This window comes from Microplitis mediator, chromosome 2 (assembly GCF_029852145.1).
Source record: "Microplitis mediator isolate UGA2020A chromosome 2, iyMicMedi2.1, whole genome shotgun sequence".
NCBI classification, from domain to species: domain Eukaryota; kingdom Metazoa; phylum Arthropoda; class Insecta; order Hymenoptera; family Braconidae; genus Microplitis; species Microplitis mediator.
The window spans coordinates 3,248,405-3,275,919 of NC_079970.1; the positions used below are offsets into that span (position 1 = coordinate 3,248,405).

At 30.4% G+C, this 27,515-nt stretch overlaps 2 protein-coding genes across 4 annotated transcripts; both read left to right on the forward strand.

The window, feature by feature from the left end:
* The first annotated feature begins 372 nt into the window (after positions 1-372).
* LOC130663625 (anoctamin-1) lies at positions 373-5,527 on the forward strand. Of its 3 annotated transcripts, none has more exons than XM_057462952.1 (9): positions 373-503; positions 842-1,019; positions 1,123-1,405; positions 1,512-1,637; positions 1,750-2,232; positions 2,908-4,165; positions 4,249-4,454; positions 4,526-4,813; positions 4,992-5,527. In XM_057462952.1, the coding sequence occupies exons 3-9, from the start codon at positions 1,142-1,144 to the stop codon at positions 5,298-5,300; spliced, it is 2,934 nt and encodes a 977-aa protein (XP_057318935.1). In that variant the 5' UTR covers positions 373-503; positions 842-1,019; positions 1,123-1,141; the 3' UTR covers positions 5,301-5,527. The 3 variants fall into 3 exon arrangements, with proteins under 3 accessions (XP_057318935.1, XP_057318936.1, XP_057318937.1); XM_057462953.1 differs by having other exon boundaries at positions 842-1,015; XM_057462954.1 differs by lacking the exons at positions 373-503; positions 842-1,019 and having other exon boundaries at positions 1,290-1,430.
* Positions 5,528-6,451: 924 nt separating this feature from the next.
* LOC130663665 (60S ribosomal export protein NMD3) lies at positions 6,452-8,838 on the forward strand. The gene is made up of 10 exons (XM_057463028.1): positions 6,452-6,647; positions 6,730-6,864; positions 6,942-7,227; positions 7,306-7,414; positions 7,489-7,639; positions 7,711-7,853; positions 7,934-8,085; positions 8,142-8,257; positions 8,330-8,506; positions 8,598-8,838. Exons 1-10 carry the CDS (start codon positions 6,598-6,600, stop codon positions 8,800-8,802), a joined length of 1,524 nt encoding a protein of 507 aa, XP_057319011.1. The 5' UTR covers positions 6,452-6,597; the 3' UTR covers positions 8,803-8,838.
* The last annotated feature ends 18,677 nt before the right edge of the window (positions 8,839-27,515 follow it).

The window sequence follows — 27,515 nt, forward strand, 5'->3', positions numbered from 1 at the left end:
GCATTTAAATTTAAATCCGTTACACTTTTAAATACAAGTAAGACAAAAATACCCAATTACTGACACTTCATTTTACTTTTATTGCTTTTTAAATTTCCTTTAATATTTTTAAAAAGCTATAAACATTTTTAAAATATATAGAATTTACAATACAGAAGGCAATTAATTTAATTAACAGAAGTATCAAACACAGAAACGGGTTCAAAAAATTGATAAATAATTAAGACTTAAATATCATAAATTAATTTTTATAATATTGAACTTATTTTTTATTCAAAAAGATGTTCAAAATTATCATTTATTTTTGTATGGATAAATATAAAAGCAATATATAATAGGATATTGTTTTACCATGCGTCCAAGTGATTTAAATATAGCCGCTAAAACATCTCGAATAACTCTCGAACTGAATCAATGTAAAAAATAAAACAGCTGTTGTCACGGTTTATTAGTCAGTAACTAACACGCGGTCATGTTCACCAGTCGCGTAAATATAATAATGAGTAAGTAAACAATTTCGATGATCCTAAAATTACCAGTCAATTCAAAATTTTCTGATATCTTTGAACAATTCAATTTAAAAAAAAAAAAAAAAGATAAACTAAAAATATGCAAATGTAGAAATTTAAAAAAACTCTAGGTGCAATTTTTCGAAATTTTTTTTTTTTAATTCATCGTTTTTAAAAAAATTAGAAAATTATTAGACCTCGGGTAATTTCAGTTTCATACAAAATTGTTCATTGATTTTATAAATTATAACTTGTGAAATATTTGTAAAGGTCATTACTGATAGCTTGATATTTATATATATATATCTATATATATATATATTTTTTTTTAGGTAATAGAAATGATTATATTTTTTGACGTCTTCTTGACTAAATATCAAATGATTATCGAGTCCGTTGGTGATGCCGTTAGATTTACCCCAGCCGGATGATAAATTTATTTTTATATACAATTATTATATAGTGTATGCAGAGTTTCGATTCAACGACAGCTTCCTTTAGTTGATGCAAGTAAATAATTTTATTACTTTAATATTCAGTATTAATTGAGAAGATGACAGAAATGTCCTTGACGTTTGTTATCGTTGTACATTTATTGCTTTATGTATTGCAGTTTAATAATAATTTTATAAATGGAGGAAGACGATAGTGATAAGACGGAAATAGTGGGTAGGCAAAGCCACAGTACCTCACCCAGCATCTATCGATCCACAAGCAATCTCAATAAAGGATCTCAGCAAACTATTTATTACAGTGTTAGAAATACTATGTACGAAGATGCGTTAAGTCAAAATGAAAATGAGAATGAAGAAATCGCAAATTGTATGACTACTGATGATGAATCTTGCACTGGGAGAGGAACTGAAGAAACGATAATTGATGGAAGTTGTCAAGATGTAAGGGCAGATAAATTTATCTCTGGTCAATAGTAAATTTTATTTGCGCCGTAGTAAAAAATTTTATTGTAGTGATAAATAAATAAATTTTTTATCTTTTATTTAGTTTGGACCCGAAGAAGAAACGTTAAATTTATATTTTTCTGACGGGATTCGATCTATTGATTTTGTTATTGTATGGGATGAGCATGACGAGGAGGCCATGACATTACGGTGTACAGAGTTTAGGAAGGTAATATAAATGACAAAGATCGCAAGTCATTTTAAAAATTAAAATGTCAAAAATATTTTTTCTACCGTTATCTTTATTTTAAAACCTATTGTTTATTGTATTGCATTTAAAGATTTTTGAAGAAAACTTAGAATTAGAGGGTCTGCAGTTGGAGTATGAATCACCAGAGCCGAGCGGTTTAAGATTTATTAAAATTCACGCTCCCCAGGAGGTCCTCAGACGGTATGCGGAAATACTTAAACTGAGATTACCAATGAAAGAGTTAATAACTGGCCCGTCGACATCATCTCTACGAAGCAACACGATAATGCGTGAAGTCAACAGCTGGATAACTAATTTTATGAAGCATTATTACGTAGACACGAGAATTTTTCCTAAAATAAAGCATCGTTTTACTGCCGTATACAGCCGTGATAAAGAATATTTATTTGATTATGATATCCCGGAGTTTTTCACACCTGCCACCCACTCGAGGATCGTACAATTTATTCTAGATCGTACTAAGTTTACAAAGAACAAACAGGACGATTTTGCATTTGGGATTGACAGGCTTATTTCTGAGCATGCCTACGTAGCAGCATATCCACTTCACGATGTAAGTTTTATTGTATCATACATTTTTATTCAATGGCTAGATATATAGATCTGTCGATCTCAGTAAAAGCTCCATAGTTTCTATAGAAATATTTACGAACAGCTGTTTCTTTAAATGTCTCTTCTTTCGTCTAACTGTATGTATACATATATACTATATATATACATAGTTATATTTATAGCCTGTGCTATACCATGGGCATTTAAACGACCCCGGAAAATATTATAAAATTTAAAGGGACAAAATTTGAAACGTCACTGCTGTAAATTATACTTGGTAACATTGACCCTTTGTTGTAATGTTGACAAATCGTTATATCCAAGGCGTAAGACTAATAATAGTGTTTCTAGTAATAAACCTATACCAGCTACAATGAGAATTATAAATCCATATCTAAGGGTATTACTCATTAAAACAAAGATAAGTCTATTGTATGGCAATTAAAGACAAGCTAGGGGCGGGCAATGGTGGCTTGTACCTATAGCTGATCCTTGACCTTCATAATTACTTCTAAAATTTACTATCTGTTTACCTAGTCATTGACTTTATGATCCACTATCTACGTCGTAAATCTTGGGCACAATAAATTCGAATTCTACGTACATTTAAATTTTATTATCTTACGGTAAATTTTTAAAAACTGGTAGGGTAATAAATGTTCATTTATTTTCCCAGGGAAATTTACACACGCCAGCCTCTATGAGATATTTATTGTACACCCACTGGGCAAGTCTGAGAAAATGTTTTCATTATCAACCTCTGGACTACATAAAAGAATATTTTGGAGTTAAAATAGGATTGTACTTTGCTTGGCTTGGGTTTTACACGCACATGCTGGTACCAGCAAGTATAGTTGGTCTACTTTGTTTCATTTACGGATGCCTGACCCTTTACACAAATAAACCGAGCGAAGATATTTGTAATGGTAATAAATCAATTTACATGTGTCCACTCTGTGATCACATTTGCGGTTACTGGGATCTAAAAGAAACTTGCCTGCACGGCAGACTTACATATCTATTCGACAATCCGTCTACTGTTTTGTTTTCAATCTTTATGTCTCTATGGGCAACATTATTTCTCGAGCTGTGGAAGAAATACTCAGCCGAAATAACCCACAGGTGGGATCTAACGGGTATAGATGCTCAAGAGGAACATCCGCGACCTCAATACTTAGCAAGACTGGCTCACATTAAAAAAAAAGCTATAAATGTGATAACAAATACAGCGGAGCCGAAAGTTCCATTCTGGAGCATGAGACTTCCAGCAACAATTTTAAGTTTCTCTGTTGTTTTATTACTGATCACAGTAGCGATGGCTGCTGTGATGGGAGTTATTTTATACAGAATGTCTTTATTAACAACTCTGAGTGTTTACGGACACTCAGCGATCACAAGTAACGCAATATTATTCACAACTGCCACTGCAGCGTGTCTCAATTTATGCTGCATCTTTCTGTTCAACTGGATCTACATTTGGCTCGCTGAATATCTCACAGAGTTAGAACTTCTTCGCACCCAAACGGAGTTCGATGATAGTTTGACGTTAAAAATTTATCTTTTACAATTTGTCAATTACTACGCATCTATATTCTACATTGCATTTTTTAAGGGTAAATTTATTGGACACCCACGTACTTACAATAGATTTTTTCGTTATCGGCAAGAAGAATGTGGTCCCGGTGGCTGTTTAACTGAACTCTGTATTCAATTAAGTATTATTATGATCGGTAAACAATTTATGAACTCATTGTTGGAAATGTTATTTCCGTTGTACTATAAATGGATTAACACCTGGAAAGTTCATATCAAGTCTACTGAAAGTGTCAAGAAAAATGATAAATTTATTTTGAGAAAACACTTGCCTTGGGTCAGAGATTTTAAACTTGTAGAATGGGGACCCAGGAGTCTATTCCCCGAATATTTAGAAATGGGTAAACTTTCTACTTATTTTTTTTTAAATTAACTGATTAATTTAAAAACAAAGTCTTAATTTAAATAAATAATTGGCTTGCAGTTCTACAGTATGGATTTATCACAATATTCGTAGCAGCATTTCCTCTGGCACCTTTCTTTGCACTGATAAATAATATTTTTGAAATGAGACTAGACGCGAAGAAATTGCTGATCATGTACAGGAGACCCGTAGGCCAGCGCGTTAGAGATATTGGTATTTGGTACAGAATTTTAGATTCAATTTCAAAGTTGTCAGTGATTACGAATGTATGTAGAAAATATTTTAAATCATTTATTTATTATTGGACATGAGTATTAATTTATAAATATTTTACTAGGCCTTCATTATAGCATTCACGTCAAATTTTATTCCTAAACTAGTTTACCAGTTGAAGATTTCTGATGATTACTCATTAGAAGGTTTTCTCGAGTACTCTTTATCAAAATTTAATACGTCTGATTTTTTAAGTGAACATCGACCATTAATTAATACGTATCAGGAAGACATTGAAATATGTCGTTACCCAGATTTCCGTGAATCACCAACTTCTCCCAAAAAATATGATTTTACAAATATTTACTGGCATATTCTTGCGGCGAGACTTGCATTTGTCGTAGTTTTTGAGGTAATCATTATTATTTTAAACCCGTCAGCACTCCCGCGATTTTTAGTGTCTCGCTTGCGCGACAGCGACATCCTATAAGTTGAATAGTTTCCTGTGAGCAAAATGCTCATAACGGGAGTGCTGACGGGTTAATAATTTAGGACTATAAAAATAAAATTTATTATTTTTTTTAATGTAGAATGCTGTTGCTGTTGTAATGATTTTTGTACGCTGGTGTATCCCGGACATAAGCCCTAAACTTGCAGACAAAATTCGCCGGGAAACATACATCACTAATGAAATAATTATTCAGCATGAAGCACAACGGGCATGCTCGCGGTCGTCTGCTGCAAATGAACCTGAAGTAGTACGAAGACGAGCGTACACTTATGAAAATGCCGATAGATGGAATCGGGTTATGAGAGATTCTCTCACCATGGCTGAGTTTGATCTAGAAGTTCATGGAGCTCCGTCTTCGCCAGTTAGAACGGGTCCAGCTGCTCTCTGATAAACAAAACTCACTCTACCTTAACTGAAAATACTCATTAAAAAAAATTTTTACACGTAAGCATGTGATATTATAAATAATTTGGGATATTTTATTTTTCGATACTTCAGAGCGATCTATTTTAAAATATTTTTTTTGAATATCCATAGACATTTACAAAATATATTTACACGCTTAGTTTATTTGAGAGATGATATAAATGTTGATCAATTAATAAAATTTTATCAATTCAATATAAATCATTTATTTTACTCTCTTTGATGTCATAAACCCAATCCTCTCTGTGATAATTGAACAGTTATAGGAAAAGCCTGTGATGACGTTATACTTCGGCGATAAATTTCGGAAATTTCTTGTAGAAACTCCGAAAAAGCCCGTGATTGGGGAGATTTTAAATAAATTTATACTGCCGATGATTTCAGAAACTCAGCGGCTCACAACACAAAAGTGGTCTTCTGAGGGATCAATCCTGAGGAATTTTTTTTTCAACGGATTGACTTTACACGAAAAAAAATAAACTTAAAAAATTAGTGTCTGAAATTATTACCCGGAACCCGGATGTCAACATGGGGAGTTTTAACATTTCAAATAATAAATTTTATAATACGTGTCGTGAGTTTTCTAAGTATCAGTAACAATTTTTAAAATTCAAATAGTAATTTTTCTTACATAGACAATAAATTTTCAAACTTATCCTGTAATTATTCACGTTTTAATCATAAATGAAAAAATTGCTATTTAGAATGATAGCATTTACTGATCACTTTATCATTATATTACTTGTCATTCTCAATTTTTATAGTTCATTTTTTTCCGTGTATATGAATTCTATAGCAAACTTCAAGATTTCTTATAGAAACTCAGACAGAGTCTGTGATTACTCTACTTTGGTAAAAGTCAGTAAACTGTAGGTAAATTATTTAATTTTTTTATAGAAACAGAAAAATCCAATTGTTGTTTTTGACACCTCAGAGTTGTCCATTGGTACGGTTGTAATTTAGTGCGTTTTCAATTCATGATCCCGCTGTAAGTGCAAAATTGTGCACTAGCGCCTCCAACTAAACGTGACAGATAAACTGTTCAAAAGGTGGCGTTAAAATCTCTGTTCCAGTGAAAATTTACCCTTATCACTTCTTGAAATTAGTAAGTTACAGTTTGATCATATGCTTCATGCTTTATCTCAAATAATATTTTTCCAAACACGTGTTTGGAACATGTTGAATTAGTTTAAATTTTAAAAAATTTATGTAGCATAAATTACAATTATTCGAAAGTAAGCAACAAATAAATAAACAAAATGGAGTACATGACAAACATAGAGGACCAACAGGGATCATCAACTAAAGTGTAATGACCATTATTATTAAACAATTAATTGTTATGACATATAGTGTAATTGAAGACTAATTAAAATGTATTTATTTAATAGATTATGTTGCCGTTGCGGAACTCTGATAGAGTCAAATCCTTCGAACATGTGCGCAGCTTGTTTACGTACAGAAGTTGACATCACTGAAGGAATTCCTAGACAAGCAACACTTTACTTTTGTCGAGGCTGCGAAAGGTAAATTTCGACTGACAATTCTTGCTGATGCTTCATTGTATGTGAAGAAATTAATGCCAGCTGTTTTTTTTTACTAGATATCTTCAGCCACCCAGTGAGTGGGTTCATGCACCCCTGGAATCCCGAGAGTTGCTAGAAATATGTCTAAAAAAACTGAAAGGGCTCAGCAGAGTGAAGCTCATAGATGCTGGTTTTGTCTGGACAGAACCGCATTCCAAGAGAGTGCGGGTTAAGTTGACAGTTCACGCAGAAGTTCACAGCGGAACTGTTCTTCAGCAAGTTTTTATTGTTGAATTCATCATCAACCATCAAATGTGCACCCAATGTCATCGGGTTGAAGCTCAAGATTATTGGCGCGCATCTGTAATTTACTAATAACTATTATTCATTATAATTATCAGTTTTTTTCAGTTAATTAATAATTATTTGGTTGTTCACCAGGTGCAAGTGAGGCAAAAAGCGATCAATAAAAAAACATTTTATTATTTGGAGCAACTGATCCTTAAGCACAGAGCTCATGAAGATACTCTAGGAATCAAACCAATTCATGGTATATTTTATTTTTAAATTTATTTCCGTAGTTTTAATAATTAATACACGGGCTAATTATCTACTTAATTACAGAGGGGCTTGATTTTTTTTACGCCCATGAAAATAGCGCAAGAAAATTAGTTGACTTTCTTCAATCGGTTTTGCCCTGTCGTTATCAACACTCGAAAAAATTACTGTCCCACGACATTCACAGTAATATTTACAATTACAAATTTTCATTCAGGTATTTCAATACTTACTTATACTAAAACATATATTTTAAATAGTGTTAACAATAAATTTGTGTATTTTTAGTGTTGAAATAGTACCGATTTCAAAGGACAGTGTCGTGTGTCTTCCAAAAAAACTCACGCATCGATTAGGCGGAATAAGTCCTATCGCTCTGGTATACAAAACTACAAACTCATTACATCTAATGGACGTGTCTTCGGGCCAGGGTAAGGATTTATATTAAAGAAGACAAGATTTTTTAATTAATTACAATTTTATAATAATTATTTTTTCTTTGTACCTCAAGTCGCCGAAGTAAATGCAACAACATATTGGAGAGACAGTTTTAACAGCATTTGTAATCCGAAACAGTTAACTGAGTACATAGTGATGCGCATTGAACCCCTCAAACTCTCTGAAATTAAACTTTTCCCGGGTCAGGGTGCTATTTCTAATAGGGTAAGTTAGTTATTAAGAAAAATAATCGTAAATTTATTAATTATATTTATTTACAGCATGTGATTGCTGAAGTCGAGTTGGTGAGAGCTTCAGAACTTGGTCTTACTGAAAATTACATCTACGCACGCACCCATTTGGGTCATCTGTTAAAAGAAGGAGATTCTGCTCTGGGGTAAATAAAACTGATGCCTCATAATTTAGCAAAATTTTTTTGCTCCGGTTTTAAAAACATTTTTATCCACAGATACGCTCTCGCTGATAGTAACATCAATGACGCAAACTTTGAAAAATTATCTGCGAACGAAATCCCTGACGTTATTCTCGTGAAAAAATTCTACGGGAATGATAAACTCGCAAGACGGCGAGCAAGAGTTTGGAAACTTAAACATTTAGCTGAAGGCAGCATGGCTACTGATAACGAGTCAGTATTTTTTTTTAATACAGTTTTATTGTTACAAAGTACTCTAGTTATTTTCACTAATTATTTGCTAAATTTTTTGTTTTTTATGCAGAGAGTACAACGAGTTCCTGGAAGAGTTGGAAGAGAATCCTGAAACCCGTCAAAATGTAAACATCTACAGAGATTCCCGTAAGGTGATGCCAGTTGACTCCAATGATCTAGCACTAGATCCAAGTATCCCTCAAATTACTCTGGAAGAAATGATGGAGGATCTTGTCATTGTTGAAGATTCCGACATGACCGAATGCTATGAATAATTTTTTGTACTGCCGCAATAAAATATTCAACAACAATTATTTTTCATACTGTCCTATCCTTTAAAAAAATTTAGATATTTAAGTGGTGTCTGGAACAATAAAATTTTTAATTATTTATAAAAATTAGCATGGGAACCCTGATTAAAAATACTCATTGAAAAGTATTGAAAATTTAAATCCCACACGTGACCCGAAATGTGAAATTATTTTGTTATTGAGAAGTATTCAGAAAGATTGAAAATGTCAATTCATTTGAATCTTTTTCAATTCTTTGGAAGTTTAGAAATTCTTATATTATTTTTAGATTCAATATAATTTAAAAGTATTCATTTTATGTCCAGATAAAAGACTCAGCTCTAAAAATTTTTTTCAAAATTTCTATGCTACAAAAATACCAAAATTTTTCTATAAATTTCCCAATAATTAAACTTCATTTTGATGCTTATAATTATCGATAAAATATCGTCATAAAAAATATGAAAATAAATCAACAAAATAATTTAAATAATTTAATTAATTAATTATGTAGAGGAAGCGGGGGGCAATCGGGTATTTTACCTAAAAATAAAAAACGATAATTTATAATTTATCGATAAAAATTACCAACAGTTAACAGAAGGGGAATATGTCAATGTCCCAGCTAAGCAATGTCCCAGTTGGTCAATGTCCCAGTTATCATTGTCCCAATCAGAAAAAATAGAGCTAGAGCCGTCTGGTGGTGAAAAATGTAGCAAATATTTTTGAATCGCCTTTACCGGCGTTATTTTTCTAGACAAATAGCCCTGACGTGCAAGAAAAATTAAAATTTGCTAAATAAAATTAAATTTTAATCTATAGAGAAAAAAATTAATGAAAAACTATGTCTGAACATGTAATTATCTTTCAGTGATGACCTAATTATTATTCGAAGGAGAAAATTAATTCCAGGTGTTTTCCATCATAGTTTTTTATTGAAAATAATTTCAACCAACATAATAATTCGTCTAGAGTGATTTCGAACCTGAACAAAATTCAAAAAGTCAGTCTAGGTGTTTTCCTCCATAGGTTTTGGTTCGTACTTCAATCAATCAACTATTTGATACATATAGATTACACCAATAACCTTACCAAATTCAAAAAGTCAGTCTAGGTGTTTTCCTCCATAGGTTTTGGTTCGTACTTCAATCAATTAACTATTTGATACATATAGATTACACCAATAACCTTACCAAATTCAAAAAGTCAGTCTAGGTGTTTTCCTCCATAGGTTTTGGTTCGTACTTCAATCAATCAACTATTTGATACATATAGATTACACCAATAACCTTACCAAATTCAAAAAGTCAGTCTAGGTGTTTTCCTCCATAGGTTTTGGTTCGTACTTCAATCAATTAACTATTTGATACATATAGATTACACCAATAACCTTACCAAATTCAAAAAGTCAGTCTAGGTGTTCTCCTCCATAGGTTTTGGTTCGTACTTCAATCAATTAACTATTTGATACATATAGATTACACCAATAACCTTACCAAATTCAAAAAGTCAGTCTAGGTGTTCTCCTCCATAGGTTTTGGTTTTTAATACAATTGAAAAATTTTCTAATATACTTATAATACATCGATATCCTTACTGACTGCAAATAGCTAGCTCAGATGTTTTTTTTTATAGATTTTTATTTTCAATCAAACTAATGAAACCTGACATACAAATAGAATACTTCTATATTTTTACCGAATTCAAATATCTAGTCTTGATAATATCTTTGATCGGTGTTGGTTTTAAATACACCCCGGGGGAGGCACCTCGCAAAAGGTACAGGAGTACAAAAAACTCCTAAATTATTTATTGATTTCTGATATTCTGTACGTCAGTGCAAAATGGTCGTGGCAAGATATGGAAAAAAGCATTTTGAAGCTTAAATTTTAGTTTTTTAATGGTTTGGTCAATAATTTTTAAGAGCTGTGGCTGTCATGCAATCCCAAGAAATATCGCGAACAGAAAATTTTGAAAATGTTGATCATTTTTATTTCCAGTCCATAGGTTTGGAAAAATTTTTCGCCTACGGTTACCGAATTGGTCTGGGTTCGATTCCCAGTTCGGGCTATCTATATTTTTCTCAATTTATCTATAAATTGTCTTATTGAGAAGGTTATTTGCATGTTTGCATGTTTAGGTTTCCACTATATAAAAAAGAGCCAAAACCATAGGTTTTGGTTCTTACTTCAATCAATCAACTATTTGATACATATAGATTACACTAATACCCTTACCAAATTCAAAAAGTCAGTCTAGGTGTTTTCCTCCATACGTTTTGGTTTTTAATTTGACTGATCAACTATTCGATACACCTAGATTACACCAATACCCTTACCGAAATCAAAATGCCAGTCTAGATGTTCCGTTCCATAGGTTTTTACTTTTAATACAATCGAAAAATTTTCTAATATACTTAGAATACACCGATATCCTTACCGACTTCAAATATTGATCCGAGGTGTTTTCTCTTACAGATTTAGACTTTCAATGCATTTGGTAATCTTTCTCATACTTCTAGAATATACGACAGACGAGAACCATTACCCCTACCGATCCCAAATATTTATTTTCTGTTTTGCTCCATGGGTTTTGAACTTATACACTGAAAAAAATAATCGCTAGCTGCTAGCGATTTTTTTCTTTAGCAGCTAGCGATTTTTAATCGTTAGCTGCAAGCGATTATTTCGCTAGCGGCTAGCGATTTTTTCTTTAGCAGCTAGCGATTTTTAATCGTTAGCTGCAAGCGATTATTTCGCTAGCTGCTAGCGATTTTTTCTTTAGCAGGTAGCGATTAAAAATCGCTTGCTGGAAGCGATTTTTTCTTTAGCAGGGAGCGAATAAAAATACTGTTTTTATCATGAAAATGAATTTATAAATATACATATTCATATATATTTTTTTTTTTTTTACATTTATTCTACATTTATTATACATATATATAAATATATATTTATATATATGTATAAATATATATGAATATGTATATTTATACATTTATTTTAATGATAAAAACAGTATTTTTATTCGCTCCCTGCTAAAGAAAAAATTGCTTCCAGCAAGCGATTTTTAATCGCTACCCGCTAGCGAAAAAATCGCTTCCAGCGAGCGATTTTTAATCGCTACCTGCTAAAGAAAAAATCGCTAGCAGCTAGCGAAATAATCGCTTGCAGCTAACGATTAAAAATCGCTAGCTGCTAAAGAAAAAATCGCTATCCGCTAGCGATTTTTAATCGCTTGCAGCTAACGATTAAAAATCGCTAGCTGCTAAAGAAAAAAATCGCTAGCAGCTAGCGATTATTTTTTTCAGTGTAGTACTAAATAATACTGATATTTCAATCAACTTCTAATTCTTAGTCTACATTTTTAACTTCTCGCTAAGAAAATTGTTAATTTTTTAAAATTCGGGAAGTGATTGGTTTCAGCCCGATTTTCGAAAATCGAGTTTTCATCAGATGTCGACGTTTTGAGGTCCTAGGAAGCTATTCTGACTATTTTCAGAAGGATGTCCAAGTGTCTGTATGTATATATATATATATATGTGTGTGTGTGTGTGTGTGTGTGTGTGTGTGTGTGTGTGTGTGTGTGTGTGTGTGTGTGTGTGTGTGTGTGTGTGTGTGTGTGTGTGTGTGTGTGTGTGTGTGTAAACCCTTCATATCTTTTTAATGGGTCGATCGATTGAGATGGTTGAGGTGGCAATCGAAAGATTTTGTTGGCCGTCAACTTTTCTAAAAATTTTAAATCGATCGATCGAATGGACTCTAAGATATAGAAGAAATACAGAGAAAAAAAAAATTTTTTTTCAGTTTTTAAAAAATTTTTCAGAAATGGCTCGATCGATCGATTCCAAAATGTAATCAGCTCTAGAATTCAATAAAACGCATCGACTGCTGCCTCAACCATCGCAATCGGTTAATTCGTTCAAGAAAAAAAATGGCAAAAAATGATTTTTTTCGAAAAAAAACAGCATACAAAAGTATTTTCAAGCTCGAAGATTCACAACAATATTTTTGAACTTAAGGAGCTTGAAAACAGTGGGAAGTTTTGGGGCTGGCCTGCAGGGTCAACTGATAGACCGATTTTTTTTTTTTTTTTTTCATTGGCTTACACTCAATATAGTAGAAATGCACTTAATTCTCTGTTTTTAATAGTCGGAAATATCTACTTGAACGTTGTTGATGTTATGAGTATTTTTTTTTTTTCAATTAATTCTAGGTAAACACAATAAAAAATTATTCTGTAAAAATATTCTCTGAGAACACGTGGAATTTTACATTGTTCTGCAAATGTAAAATAACGATGTAAAATTTCTTTTGTAATAGTTTTTTATCCGTCAATAAAAAAGCGTTATAATAACAACCTTACTTAAAAATGAATCTGAACCGCACGGAAAGCTTAGAACCCGACTGGTTACTGTTGTGCACCTGACTGAGTACGGTGCTGGAATAAAATGCACGGTTGTGGTGCAGCACCACAATGATTACTGTCCAAACCTGATTGATTCATGAGCGCATATCACTCAGTCAGGTTTCGCACAGTAATTAGTGTGGCGCTGCACCACAACCATGTATTTTGTTCCAACGCCGTATTCAATCAGGTGTAGAAAAGTAACCAGTCAAATCACTAAATAGAAGACATAAATGTCGAATTAGATATCAAGTTTGAGGAGCATTTTGTCTAATTAACGCTTTGTTTATGAAGGACTATTTCAGTTGGTTTATCACGGTTATAGATATAAACACAATTAAAACTATAAATTGATCTATTTAGCTTTTCCAAAGGAACTAATGACAAAAAGAGAAATAACGGTTTAAGAATAATTTTAATTATTCACACTTTTGATGGTGTAAAACTTTCGAAATTTACATTTTCTGAAAATATGGTTTGTGCTGTAACTTTTACACAGAAATTTAAACCCTCGCAAAAATTAAAATGGCAAAAAAATTTTCAATATTTTTCGGTAATTTAAGACGGGCTATATTTCAATGACAACTGATCGTACGAGGTTTTCAAAATAAACATTTTGAAGCTTTGAGAATCCAGCTTTTAGATCAATATATCAAATAAGTTTTAGAGTAACGGTTTAATCACCATTACACATCAAAAAATCGGTCTGTCAGTTGACCCTGCGGGCCAGCCCCAAAACTTCCCGCTGTTTTCGAGCTCGTTGAGCTCGAAAACACTATTGTGAATACATTTTCGAGCTCTACGAGCTCGCAAATACTTTTGTATGCCATTGTTTTGTAAAAAAACATTTTTTAGCATTTCTTTCTCCCACGATATCTCGCGAACGAATTAACCGATTTTGATGGTTGAGGCGGCAATCGACGCGTTTTGTCAAGTTCTAAAGCTGATAAAATTTTGGATTCGATTTATCGAGTCGTTTTTGAGATATTTCAGGAAAAATAAAAAAAATTTTTTTTTTTAATTCTTTCGACAACGGTTTCTCTTGAACGAATGAACCGATTTTGATGGTTGAGGTGACATTCGACTTGGCTTATAAAGCTCTAGAGCCCAGTCCATTTTGGAATGAATCCATCGAGCACATTAAAAGTTATCCAAAAAAAACATTTTTGAAAAAACTTTATTTTTGGAATATCTCTGAACGAGCCCTACCGATCAAGCTCAATTTTCTCTCGGCTTCAAGATATTGACAATCCGCGTCGAATGGCACCTTAAAGTTCAAAATCGGTTCATCCGTTCAAAAGATACAGGTATTTACATACGTACGTACGTACATACATACATACACTCGGACATCATCTTGAAATTAGTTAGAATAGCTTCCTAGGACCTCGAAACGTCGACATCTGATGGAAATTCGATTTTCGTAAATCGGACCGAAACCAATAACTTCCCGAATTTTTGAAAATTTACAATTTTCTTAGCGGGAAGTTAAAAACGAATCGTCAAAGTGTTAAAAAAAGCATAATGTGTTAAAATTCTGAGTGTTGAATATTTAACACTTTGGTGTGTCAATTTAACAGACAATATTTATCTTGTTTGAACTGTCGCAATCGATTGATTTTTTAACACACAAAGCTGTTATTTTATTCGAAAGTAACACTTTTTATATATTACTGTCAAATCAACACACAAAATATGTCAAAAATAATCTCGACCATCACAAATGAATTTTTTGAAAATTTTTACTTTTTCGGTATACGCGTGTAAATTTTTTTAACACTCACAACATCTTAAAGTAACATATCAACATAATGTGTGTTGATTTTGACGAATCCTTTTTTATTGTGTAGGGAAGGGTGGGGCAGAGCGGCCCCCCTGAAATTTTGATCAAAAAATAATTTTTTTTTTTTTTAGTATAATTACTATAAATTCGATATATTTGAGCATTTTTAGCCCTACGCATGACACCTGGGGCAAAATGGACCAGCCGGAAATTCTGAAAAAACGATTCTTTCATATTTTTATCGTCAAATTATAAAAAATTTAATATATTAATCTATTTTTCGGCTTATTCTATATAGCTGGGGGAAATTTGGCCACTAAAAATATTCGAAAATAATTATTTATTTTTTAATTGATAAAACTTTTTAAATAATGCAAAATGATCTGTAATCTAAAAAATCAAAAAACACATATTTTGGGTTCGAAATAATGACAAATAAGAAATATAGAATTGTTTTTTTAAATAAATAACAATTAGTAATTAAGCTAATCGAGGGGGAACGATTTATTACACCTTAAAAAATTGTTGTTGAGTAATGTAAAACCGAAAATAGTTGTTAAGAGAAAGAAATGCATTCTCAATGATTAAAATAATTAAAAAAAAAAAAAAAAAAATTATAATTTTTTGGAGAGAGACCGCTCTGGCCCACCCTCCCCTATAACAAAGTCCACAAAAAAAAATGTTTTCATTTTTACCAGTCTTTACGCACGCACGCATGTCACCATGTTATTACAGTTAAAAAAAAAATATAATGTTTAGCACGTACGCATTTTAAAAAAAAATTTTTTTTCTATTTCTGCATATAATTAAAGAACAACTAAAATATTTTTGAACTTTTTATTTTGTTTTTAAGTAGTATTTTTTTTTTTTTTAATGAGAACAAGTTTTGAATTTATAAGTTCTTGAACATGTTTTATTTTAATTTTTTTGTTTGGTTTTTTTTTTTTTTTTACGATATATCGTCCTTTTTTTAACATTCTAATCACCACTGGCTCCACTTTTGCTACTCCTGTTATGCAAAAATTTCATATTTATTATTATTATTATTATTATTATTATTATTATTATTATTATTGTTGTTGTTATTGTTATTACACGGAAAAAATAAGCGCTGCAACAGGAAAAAATCCTGCTGCAGCAACAGGATTTTTATGTTGCAGCGACAGGACTTTTCCTGTGGTATCAATAGTGTAAGGAACAAGTCTCATGTACCAATTTTTTTTGTCAGTATAATAAAATTTCAAAATTTGAAAAAAGATTCACATTTTGAACAAAAATTCCAGTTTTGAAAAAAAAAATAACTTCGAAAAAAATTTTGAATTTTACAGTTTGAATTTTTTTCCAAACTTTGAATTTTTTTTCAAATTTTGGAATTTCATTAGACGGACAAAAAAATTAGCACGTGAAACTTGTTCCTTACCCTATTGATTCCACAGGAAAAGTCATGTCGCTGCAACAGGATTTTGTCCTATTGCTCCCACAGAATTTTGTCCTGTTGCTCCCACAGGATATTGTCTTGTTGCAGCGCCTATTTTTTTCCGTGTATTATTATAATACTGTTATTCGGTTGCGATGTTCCAGCTTCATATTCTTGATTTTCATTGTTGTTTTCAATCAGTTCATTTTCATAAACGTCATTTTCATCATTACCAATTACTTCGTTATTTTTTTCGACATCCATAATATTTTCCAATGGAAGTTCATTATTGTCATCGTCATCGCCAATCAGTGGTAAGGACGTTGATAAAACTATTAATCAATTTGATTTTCATTGCAGGAAGTTAAAAATTATTCGATTGTTTGTGTCACCCTACTTGAAAAGTATTTAATTTTTACCTTTTTGAATTTTCCATATTAAAAATTCTTTTCTATTCATTTTTTTTGTTTTTTTCTGTTCTTCTTCTGTCAATTCTTCTTCTTCAATTTCATTTTCACTATCATTGTCATCATCAGTTTCATTATTTTCAAGAATATCATCAATATTGATCTCATCCATCGTTACATTGCTTTCATTATCAGCACCAGTGCTAGCACTAGTTCCAGCACTTGTGACGGTACTAAATATTTCAGCGTTTTCAATGATTTCTTCGTTATTTTGGAAATAATCTATGAAAGCAACAATAATATTAAGAAAAACAGACTTATTTCTATAATTCTATCAATATACTAGTTACAGAAATTCAGGACTTTGAACAAAATTCAAAATTTTCAAGTAATTTTCAACAGGCTGTTAGTTATTCAGAGGAAAATGTCCGTACAGTGGATAAAAAAAGTAAATTGTAACTTCATGTGTCTACTTTTTGAATATAGTCATAAGGAATTTCTACCATGTATAGTCCCGGTTTAGAAAATCTCATAGAATCCATTAGATTCTCATAAATTCGTATAGAAATTTTATAAGAATGAATGAGTTCTATGAGAAGTGTTATAGTTAAGTATAGGGCTTTATACATACAGCTATAAGAATCTATCGGATTTTTTAACCAGGGGTTCTAGAGTAACTCATGTATTTAGGAATATATAGATACATAGATAAGTTGGTATAATTTAAGATGTAGGGAATGAACAAAGTATATCATTAATTATTTTTTCATCTTTTGTTGAGAAGAAACTAAAAATTTCAGAGCGTATCAAATTCTTGTCGATACCTATATGAGAGTTATTAAATTATTTTCTACTTCTTACTATTTATGTGTTATTTGTTTTTCAGTTGTTGAAATTATAATATATATATATATATATATATATATATATCTTAAAATTTTTTGTTAGAATAAAAAACCGGAAGTGTTCTAATATTAAACGTCATTGAAACAAGGACAGTATTGATTGTCATTCTATGGAAGGTGTATACTTAATCTTATAATATTACTCATACACTGTCAAAAAAGCGGTGTTAAAAATGAACTCAATTTAACACCGCGTGGTGTTAAAATGAAACAACACCAGTGCAGGCAATGTTAAAATACCAGTGTTAAATCGTTGTAAAAAAAAATTCCACGTATCAGAATTTAAAAAAAATGATGTATTACATATAAACAAATATAAAAATTTAATGAGTTTATTAGCAAATTACACAGTTTTACACCTACCATTTCAATCACCAATGATTTGATTAATTAATAAACATACTGTTTAACTGTAGTGATCAAGTAAGTAAAAATATTCATGAAGTAAAATATTTCTAAATAGAAAAATATTTTAACACTGGAAAATTTTTTTAACGCTAGTGAAGACTATTTACAGCGGCGGCGGTGTTATTGTAACAACGCCTTCGGTGTTGAAATTAACACCGAAGATTTTAATACCTACACCGTCTGCACTGAAAAAAATAATCGCTATCTGCTAGCGATTATTTTCTTTAGCAGCTAGTGATTAAAAATCGTTAACTGCAAGCGCTTCTTTCGTTAGCAGGCAGCGATTAAAAATAAATCGCTAGCTGGAAGCGATTTTTTCGCTAGTAGCTTGCACGGTGTACTTTTAAATCGGTGTGAGTGTCATATTCCATACCGTTCGGTGTTATTAGCTCAAAACTCATAGATTGTCAACTTATTAAGAATATATTTAATTGGGATAACTTTGGGATTCTTATACTTACAATCTACAGTTCTGCGAAAATCTATCAAATTTTCAGCAAGCTCGAGAAATTCTGTGCGAGTGATTTGATTCAAGTTCCATTGCTCATTTAAATCTAAAATTGCTTTGCTTTTCATCCGATTTTCAATCTGACCAGTCTGACGCTTCTTTAAACTAATAATTGCCAAATAATCATCGACGATGTCACATTGTTTTTCTCTTAATTTAGCTGAAAGGTTAGTGCAAATTTAGTTTTACAAAAATTAATACTCTTATGACACTGAAATCAATGCCCACAAAAATTAAGAGACAAATCAATTTGTATCGCTTTTATAATATTTCAAGTGATGAAAAAAAGATATTGTAAAGTTTGAACTCTTAGTTTTGATATTAAATGCTGCTACATCTCTAATTTTAACTTTTCATTGCTCTTATAAGATAATTCCCGAAATCAAGTTTTGTAATTTTAATTTACTATTAGTTTACCGTCAATTTTCACACTTTTACATCAATATGAGTTCTATTTTTCATTTTTACGACCTTATATCTGTGATTAGATTTAATATTGGTGTGTAGATGATTTTATAAGTTTTACCAAACGTTTTTTTTAGGTGCACTACTATTATTGATAGATCAGAATTAAGCAAACAGTTGAATATTGGTAGATAATTTATTCTTTATCAAATAGAAATAAAGTAGAAGTTGACAATAAAAAAATTTCTAACGTTGAAAAAACAAATAGTCAATATGTCAGTACAATAAACTCGCGATTAAAATTAGTTAATTTAATACAAGTTTAAAATATATAACTAAAAACAATTTAAAAGTATATAGATTAGACTGTGTCAGAAAAACAAATTTATTTTTTATTTTAATTAGATATATCTGAAAAGTTACTTTAATAAAAAAAAAAAAATTCTCCTAAAATTTCAGCTCTATATCTCAAAAATTGAGCTGGCGCACGAGGGGTTCCCCTTTTCCATTTAAAATACATTGAAAAAAAATTTTTTTTTTCTATTTTTAAATTCAGAAATCTTGTAGGAAATTTAATTTTTTACAAAAAAGGTTTGTTTTGTCATACGCTTAAAGTTAACAGAAAAAAAGTTATGGGAATTGAAACTTAGGGGAAAAAAGTCGAATTTTCAGGATGAAAAAATTTTTGTTTTTTATTCGTTAACTAGCAGGATTTTTTTTATTATTTTGCAATTAAAGTTTTTATAGAAAATTGAATTATCTATGAAAATGGTCTTTAAAGCCGTTTTAATAGAGCTCATATAAAGAAAGTTACAGAGCTGAGTTCTGAAGTTGAGAAAAATTTAATTATTTAGAAAAAATTTTGTAGTTTAATATTATTTTGAAGGATTATAAACCTAAAGAATATAAATACAAGAAACCTTAATTATCAATTTCAATTACAATAGAATTTTGTAGAATTAAATAAGAAATAAAAAAAAAATTTCCTTTTCTCATCCTAAAAATTCGACTTTTCCTCCTAAGTTTCAACCTCCATAACTTTTTGTCTATTAACTTTGAGCGTAAGATACAAGAGACCTTTCTTGTAGAGAATTTAATTCCCTACAAAATTGATAAGTTCAAAAATCGGAAAAAAAAATTTTTGACATAGCTGGCATACAGTTTATCTGTACATAGATTCCGTATAAATATTTTATAATTAAAATACGGTAGTAATTAGTTTGTTGTTTTGACTTTCATTTATGTTTCATGTTTTACTTTTACTCATCAATATGTTGAGTTGACAAAAGATAATTTCGAGTTTGGTGATATTATGATTTAGAATTTTTTTGAAAATATTCGAAGTGCAGAACTGCGGAAGTTACAAATATTGAACGACCTTAAAAAATTTTTTTATCCACCTGATTTTTCGAGAGTGCTTTTAAATCACGATATACACGGAGCAAAATTTTTAGTAACAATTACAGTATATTATGGGAATGGTTTCCATAACGTATGGTAACCGGTTTTTTTAAAATATCAATTATAGGAACGGCACCCATACATATTATGTTAATTATTCTTATAAATATGAGTTTCAGTCCTACATGATATCGGAATAATTCCTATGGCATTATGGTAACCATTACAATGTGAATGTAAGATCTATTCCAATGTGATTATGGGAACTATTCCTATGAGTATGGTAATCATTACCAAAATTCAGTTACCATACGGTATAGGAACTTTTCCCATAATATTATGGGAACGATTCCCATAATGGTATAGGAACTATTCCAATAGCATTATGGGAACCATTTCTATAATATTATGGGAATAATTCTCATACTATTATGGGAACCATTCTTATAATGTTATGGGAATGGTTCCTATAATTTTTGTGAATGATTCCTATAAAATGTAGGGTTCATTCCTATATATTACGGGAATAATTCCCATAATATTAGAGGAACAAATCCTATAAATTATAGGAACCATTCCTATAGTGTTATGGCTAGCATTCCCATAATTATAGGAACTGCTCCTATAATTTATGGTTCTAATTCCTATGTTGGTATAGGAAAAAATTTATAGAATTATGGGAACCGCTGCCATAATTTTCTTTCCGTGTAGAAAAAATAAATTTGTTCAACATTAATAATTCTACAAGATATTTGATAAAACTTTTTAAATACTTGAAAAATTCCAAATTCCTGGATGTTTTCCAAAGAAAGCGTTGAGAAGCTTATTGAAAGATTCAATTGGATTATTTGTTTTTCTGGTAGCGTTAAATAGTGACCATTCAGTTGGTGGTCGAGCTTGCAGCCATTGTTTGATAAAATAATCAATAAATTTTTCAAGTTTTTTAAAAACATCATCGTCGTCAATATTTTTTACGATGTCAACGAATGCTTGTGGAATTATTTCTGCTGGTAAATATGGCAAAGCCATAATTTTCCTCAAGCATTTCTCGATTGCAATATCGGTTTCAGTGGAAGAATTTGCGGGATTTTTTGATGGACGTTTGATAGCACCTCTTTTGGTTGCGTTTTTTGTTAAAGCCTGTGATATCAATATAATAACTGATAATTAAAGATAATAGTTTAGGTGTGATCAAATGGTAAAAAAACAAATTTTTCAAAAACTCAGAAAAAATATTCAAGTGTTATCATGAAACTTTTTTTTAATTTGTTCAGTTTTTTTTGCTCTTCAAAGAAAAAAAAATTTAATGGTACTAAAAAAATTTATCCCTCAAAAATTTCGATGAAAAACAATACGAACAGGTATTTTTTCAATTTTGAAATTAAAAAATGTCAATAACAACATTTTTTTTTTATTATTTTGGGCGGTTGATTTATGAATTCGCCGTAAAGAAAAATGAATAAAAAAAAAATCAGATAAGTTACTTTTTCTACTTTTATTAAAAAAAATAGATAAAACCCAACATCTAAACAACCACCAAAAAAAAAAAAAAAAGTTTATTTAGATCAAGAAAATTGAAAAAAAAATCTAATTCGTTTCAGGGCAATAGGCAATTTTCTTGAATATTTTAATTGAATAAAAAGCACGAATACTATGAAAAATTTGTGACTCAAAAATAGTTAAAATTGAATTTAAGGAACAAAAAAAACCTTGCTTCCAGTTAAATTATTTTCCTTTATAAAAAAAAAAAAAAATATTATGCAACAAACGTTTCGTACTTGAAGAAAATGGAATAAACAGGGATGTATCGTTGCCGTAGGTATAATTTTACGTATGGCATTCCTACTTGCCAGTTCGAAATCTAAATGAATTATAGGATCTAATTCTTTGATTTTTGGGAATAAAGAACAAATATAAATTAAAATTTCTTCATATGCTTTTGTAGATTTTGACTCCATCAGAGCGTATATAAAAGGTATTGCCTGCAATGAAAATATGAGATTTGTCAAAATACTTTATTACACGAAAGTAGAACAAGCAAATGCTTATTATTGTGATTAGTAATAATATATATAATATAAGATATTTATTAGAAATGCGTAAGAACCGTCACTTTTCAAAAATTTCGATGAAAAAATGATTAAACCTACATTGTTTCCTTTGTAAATCATAATCGTTAAAAATTGGCGCACTTTAAGTCTTGATGGAGTAATGTTAAATGTTGCATCAAAGCAAAACTCTAATTTTTTTTTTTCTACATTTTGTAATAACTTTTCCATAAAAATTGGATCATAAAAAATAACTGAAACATCTTGACCGGACCCAACTTTTTCAGTGTGCAGTTTTCCATGTTTATACTTAAAATAATCGTTCCATTTCTCCTCAGTTAGAATATTCGCATATTCAGTTAAATTTTTAGGGTAAGGAGGACGAACATTACTTCTTGAACGGTGCATAGTTGACCTTTTGTTAGTGAAGTGAACTGGTGGAATATTTTCACATCTGTGTAACATATATTGTGAAGATTAATGAAAGCAATGACAGAAAGTGCAGAAAAGAAGAGAAAATAATAAATATTTTTAGCAAGTTTAGATTAAAATATGTATGTAAAAACGGATAGAAAATAATATTTTGAATTATAAAAGCAAAACTGAAAAACGGTTGACCATGAAGGCAATATCTAGAACTTTCACTAAATCAGTGCTCAAAGCACACGAAGATTTGCCTTTCCTGTTGCAAATACAGGCAAGTCCTGTAACTGCTACAGGAGTATGTCCTGTTGCACTAACAGTTCTTTTTTCCGTGTATAAATACAAGACTTTTACGCTCAAATATTGTTGAATATTCTATAACTAACAATATTTATTGATATTAAATAATATTCAAACCTTCTGCGAACACTATTAAAAACTTTATGAAGGTCTTCTCCAGAAGCACTGGACGCTTTTTTCAATTCTTCGTGGAAATCTCTTTCTTCCTTCAAAGTCTCATTTTTGCTATGGTTATGAATATTTTTTACGATTCCAATATTTCCTTCCAAATCTAATGTGCTTTTCGCTATACATGGGATATCTCCATCATTAGGCCGTCGACGGTGCTTACATTCGAGCAATCTATCAATATTACATTGAGTTTGTGATGAAGTTAAATTTTTTGCGTTTTTAAAAAGGCGTCAAATGTTGCGAGCCATATCAAAAATAGATAAAATTATATTTGTGATCTCGACGGACTCGAACAAAATGAAAAAAATTATTTTTGGAGTCTGAAGAACTTAATACAATTTTTAAATCAATAAGAAATGTCTAAAAGAAGGTTTTTGGCAAAGCTGCTATTATGTTTTAATTAATATTATCTTAGAACCTTAAAAAAAACTTAAAAAGTTATCATGGGGAGCAGTATTTCAGAATGAGCCAGGTATATTCGCCAAAAAACTTAAAAAACTTAAAATTACCCCAAAATTTTGTATAAGTTGAAAGTTGACATTAAATAACGCTTGAAAGATTAAATTTATCAAAATATCATAAGAAAATTTTTTTGTAGAACGTTCGAGTAGAACTCTTATAGAAGATTATTTTAATTTTTAGAAATTATCATTTATAATATAATAATATATTGATAAAATGAATAAATGAGCTACTTACGCTACAGGCTTTTTATTTCTGTAGCAATAATTATTTATATTAAATGGAAAACCATCAATAATTTTTTTATCGCCAATAAATAAAGCCTGCAATTTCTTCTTTGTCTCATCATCAACTTCTTTAGGCTTCTTCTTTTTAAAATTATTAGTTGAACTCATAATTCGTATAATAACGTTATTTTTACAAGTAATTACAGAAATGAGAGATGTAAATGACAGACACACGAACTCGTCACTTACCTTATACGTTAAATAAACAAAAGAAGACTGTTTTTTATTCCGTCAAATGAAAAACAAAGAAATGATCTACTCAAATTTATACATAACAAAAAGTAGTATGAATATAACGCCGGATTCGAGAAACTTTCATATCAATTTTTCTAGATGGTTATTTATAACATATTTATTAAGGAATTGAATAAATAAACATTAAAATGATTTTACTTTACATTGTTCATATAAACAAATAATAAAAAATTATTCGTAATTTAATATGTAGAACTCAAAATTCTCTGGGCAAAAAAAAATATTAAATAAACAAACAAAGCAAAAAATGAGTTATCTATTAATTTGAAATATTTATTAACTCACTAACGATTTTTCGAAAAAAAAAATAATAGAATTAAATTACAAATTTTTTTCGATGATAAAATTATCAAATTCTAACTATCACTAAGAAAATATTTACAAATTAATTTTTTTTCATTTGAAAATAATTTTCAACTTTACAGCGATTTAACACGAAAAGTAGCAATTCGTTTAGTTGAAATACACTCACTTTTCAAATAAAATTGCTTAATAATTAATTTTTTTTCGAGCAGTTACATATATTAGTAAAATAAGGTTGTATGAAGATTTTTAAGAAAGTCTTTTAAAGCTCTGAGATTGTATTTTTTTATGTTTGACAATCTAAAATTTTTTAGAGGAACAGTTCTCGTTTAGACCTAAAAAAATATTAAAGAAAAATTTTTTTTTAATCATTTCCGGTCTTATTGTCAGTTCATGGACCTTAATAAATTTTCAACAGCAAAATCACCTTTTCGATATAACAGACACCTTTTCTCTCAAAGATATTGAAAGGATCTTGAGAGAAATTTATTATAGTTAATAAAACTTTTCACAAATTGCCGGTACAACCAATGGTTGTTAAGATCCTTACCCTGGTTGTAAGAAACCATTGGCCAAAGCTTGGACCGAGCCTTGACCCGTCGTCAGCCAATGCTCCTTGGCTTTAGCACAAGGCTTGGGTCGAGACTTGGCTGACCACTGGGCGAGCCATGGTTCAAGCCTTGGATGGTAGCCATGTTCCAAGCCTTGGTAAACTGAAATACACTGGTCACAGAAATTAAGGGATAGAAAAAAAATCCGAAATTTTTAGGTGATTTTCAACATGCTGTAACTCGGTGAAAAATGGTCGTATAAAAAAACTAAAAAAAGCAAATTGTAGCCTCAAGTTTCTAGTTTTCAGATCTGGACCTCAAAATTTTTTATCACGTACGGTTCCGGAGTAATCATAAGAAAACCAACAAAAAAAAAAATTTCAAAATTTTGGCTGGTCTTTCAATACCTCTATGGGCGACAATAAATTTTTTTGAATAATCCGAATGTCTGACTTTTCTCGGAAATTTTATGCCCTTTAATTTGGTGGCCTTGAAAAGTCTCTACGACGATTTGGCGCCGAGTTATCATTGATCAAAGCAAAAAAGTCCATTTTGACTTTGATAATCAATAACTCCGGATGTATTGGTCGTACAGAAAATGGAAGCAGGGTTTTGAAAACTGGAAAACATTCTCTATAAGGCAAAATTAGTGGTATTTGATAGAAAAATTTTTTTTAAAGCGATATTGTTTGGTAAAAAACAGGTCAAAATTCACAAATTTAAGGATATTCGGAAATCTTGCTATAACTTTGGATATAACGGATGAACAAAGGATATCTTCGACTTTTTTTCAACCTCAAAGTGTCCTGAAAAAACCCTAAAAATTTCAAATCGCTACGATTTTTCTTTCTTAGTGCCCCGAAGCTTTAAATTTATCGATTTTGTCAAAAATTACCATAATTGGTAGTTTCTCGGTTTTTGTTCATTTTTTCGATTTGAAATTGTTTTTTTTACCGATAATCTTCATTTCTTTGATCAAAAAGATCGATTATCGAAAAAATTGAAAAAAAAAAAATTTTGAAAAAAATTTTTTTTTTTTTCAAAATTTTTTTTTTCAGAAATTTTTTTTTTCAAAATTTTTTTTTTTGTTGTATCTGCAATGATTTATCATTGTCAAAAAAAATTCCTAAAATTTTTTTTACCGCTTTAACTGCATCTGCTTCAAATGTCAACTTAACAAACATACCCTTTGGGTAACTCTAAGGCCGGCGGTAAAAAAAATTTTAGGAATTTTTTTTGACAATGATAAATCATTGCAGATACAACAAAAAAAAAAATTTTGAAAAAAAAAAAAATTTTTTTCAAATTTTTTTTTTTTAATTTTTTCGATAATCGATCTTTTTGATCAAAGAAATGAAGATTATCGGTAAAAAAAACAATTTCAAATCGAAAAAATGAACAAAAACCGAGAAACTACCAATTATGGTGATTTTTGACAAAATCGATAAATTTAAAGCTTCGGGGCACTAAGAAAGAAAAATCGTAGCGATTTGAAATTTTTAGGGTTTTTTCAGGACACTTTGAGGTTGAAAAAAAGTCGAAGATATCCTTTGTTCATCCGTTATATCCAAAGTTATAGCAAGATTTCCGAATATCCTTAAATTTGTGAATTTTGACCTGTTTTTTACCAAACAATATCGCTATAAAAAAAATTTTTCTATCAAATGCCACTAATTTTGCCTTATAGAGAATGTTTTCCAGTTTTTAAAACCCTGCTTCCATTTTCTGTACGACCAATACATCCGGAGTTATTGATTATCAAAGTCAAAATGGACTTTTTTGCTTTGATCAATGATAACTCGGCGCCAAATCGTCGTAGAGACTTTTCAAGGCCACCAAATTAAAGGGCATAAAATTTCCGAGAAAAGTCAGACATTCGGATTATTCAAAAAATTTTATTGTCGCCCATAGAGGTATTGAAAGACCAGCAAAAATTTTGAAATTTTTTTTTTTGTTGGTTTTCTTATGATTACTCCGGAACCGTACGTGATAAAAAATTTTGAGGTCCAGATCTGAAAACTAGAAACTTGAGGCTACAATTTGCTTTTTTTAGTTTTTTTATACGACCATTTTTCACCGAGTTACAGCATGTTGAAAATCACCTAAAAATTTCGGATTTTTTTTCTATCCCTTAATTTCTGTGACCAGTGTATCAAGCCTTGGCCGAGTCTTGGGAAACAAATATTCAAGCCTCGGCCAAACCTCGGGGAGCAAAAAATTGAAGGCTCACCCAATGCTTTATCTAAAATATTATTAT

Excerpts from the sequence above, each read along its gene's own strand:
- LOC130663625 (XM_057462952.1), top strand. The coding sequence starts at position 1,142 with ATGGAGGAAGACGATAGTGATAAGACGGAAATAGTGGGTAGGCAAAGC. Across the intron at positions 2,233-2,907 it reads CAGCATATCCACTTCACGAT|GGAAATTTACACACGCCAGC; the intron begins GTAAGTTTTATT and ends TTATTTTCCCAG. Across the intron at positions 4,814-4,991 it reads CATTTGTCGTAGTTTTTGAG|AATGCTGTTGCTGTTGTAAT; the intron begins GTAATCATTATT and ends TTTTTAATGTAG.
- LOC130663665 (XM_057463028.1), top strand. The coding sequence starts at position 6,598 with ATGGAGTACATGACAAACATAGAGGACCAACAGGGATCATCAACTAAA. Across the intron at positions 7,415-7,488 it reads AGGAATCAAACCAATTCATG|AGGGGCTTGATTTTTTTTAC; the intron begins GTATATTTTATT and ends ACTTAATTACAG. Across the intron at positions 8,258-8,329 it reads GAAGGAGATTCTGCTCTGGG|ATACGCTCTCGCTGATAGTA; the intron begins GTAAATAAAACT and ends TTTTATCCACAG.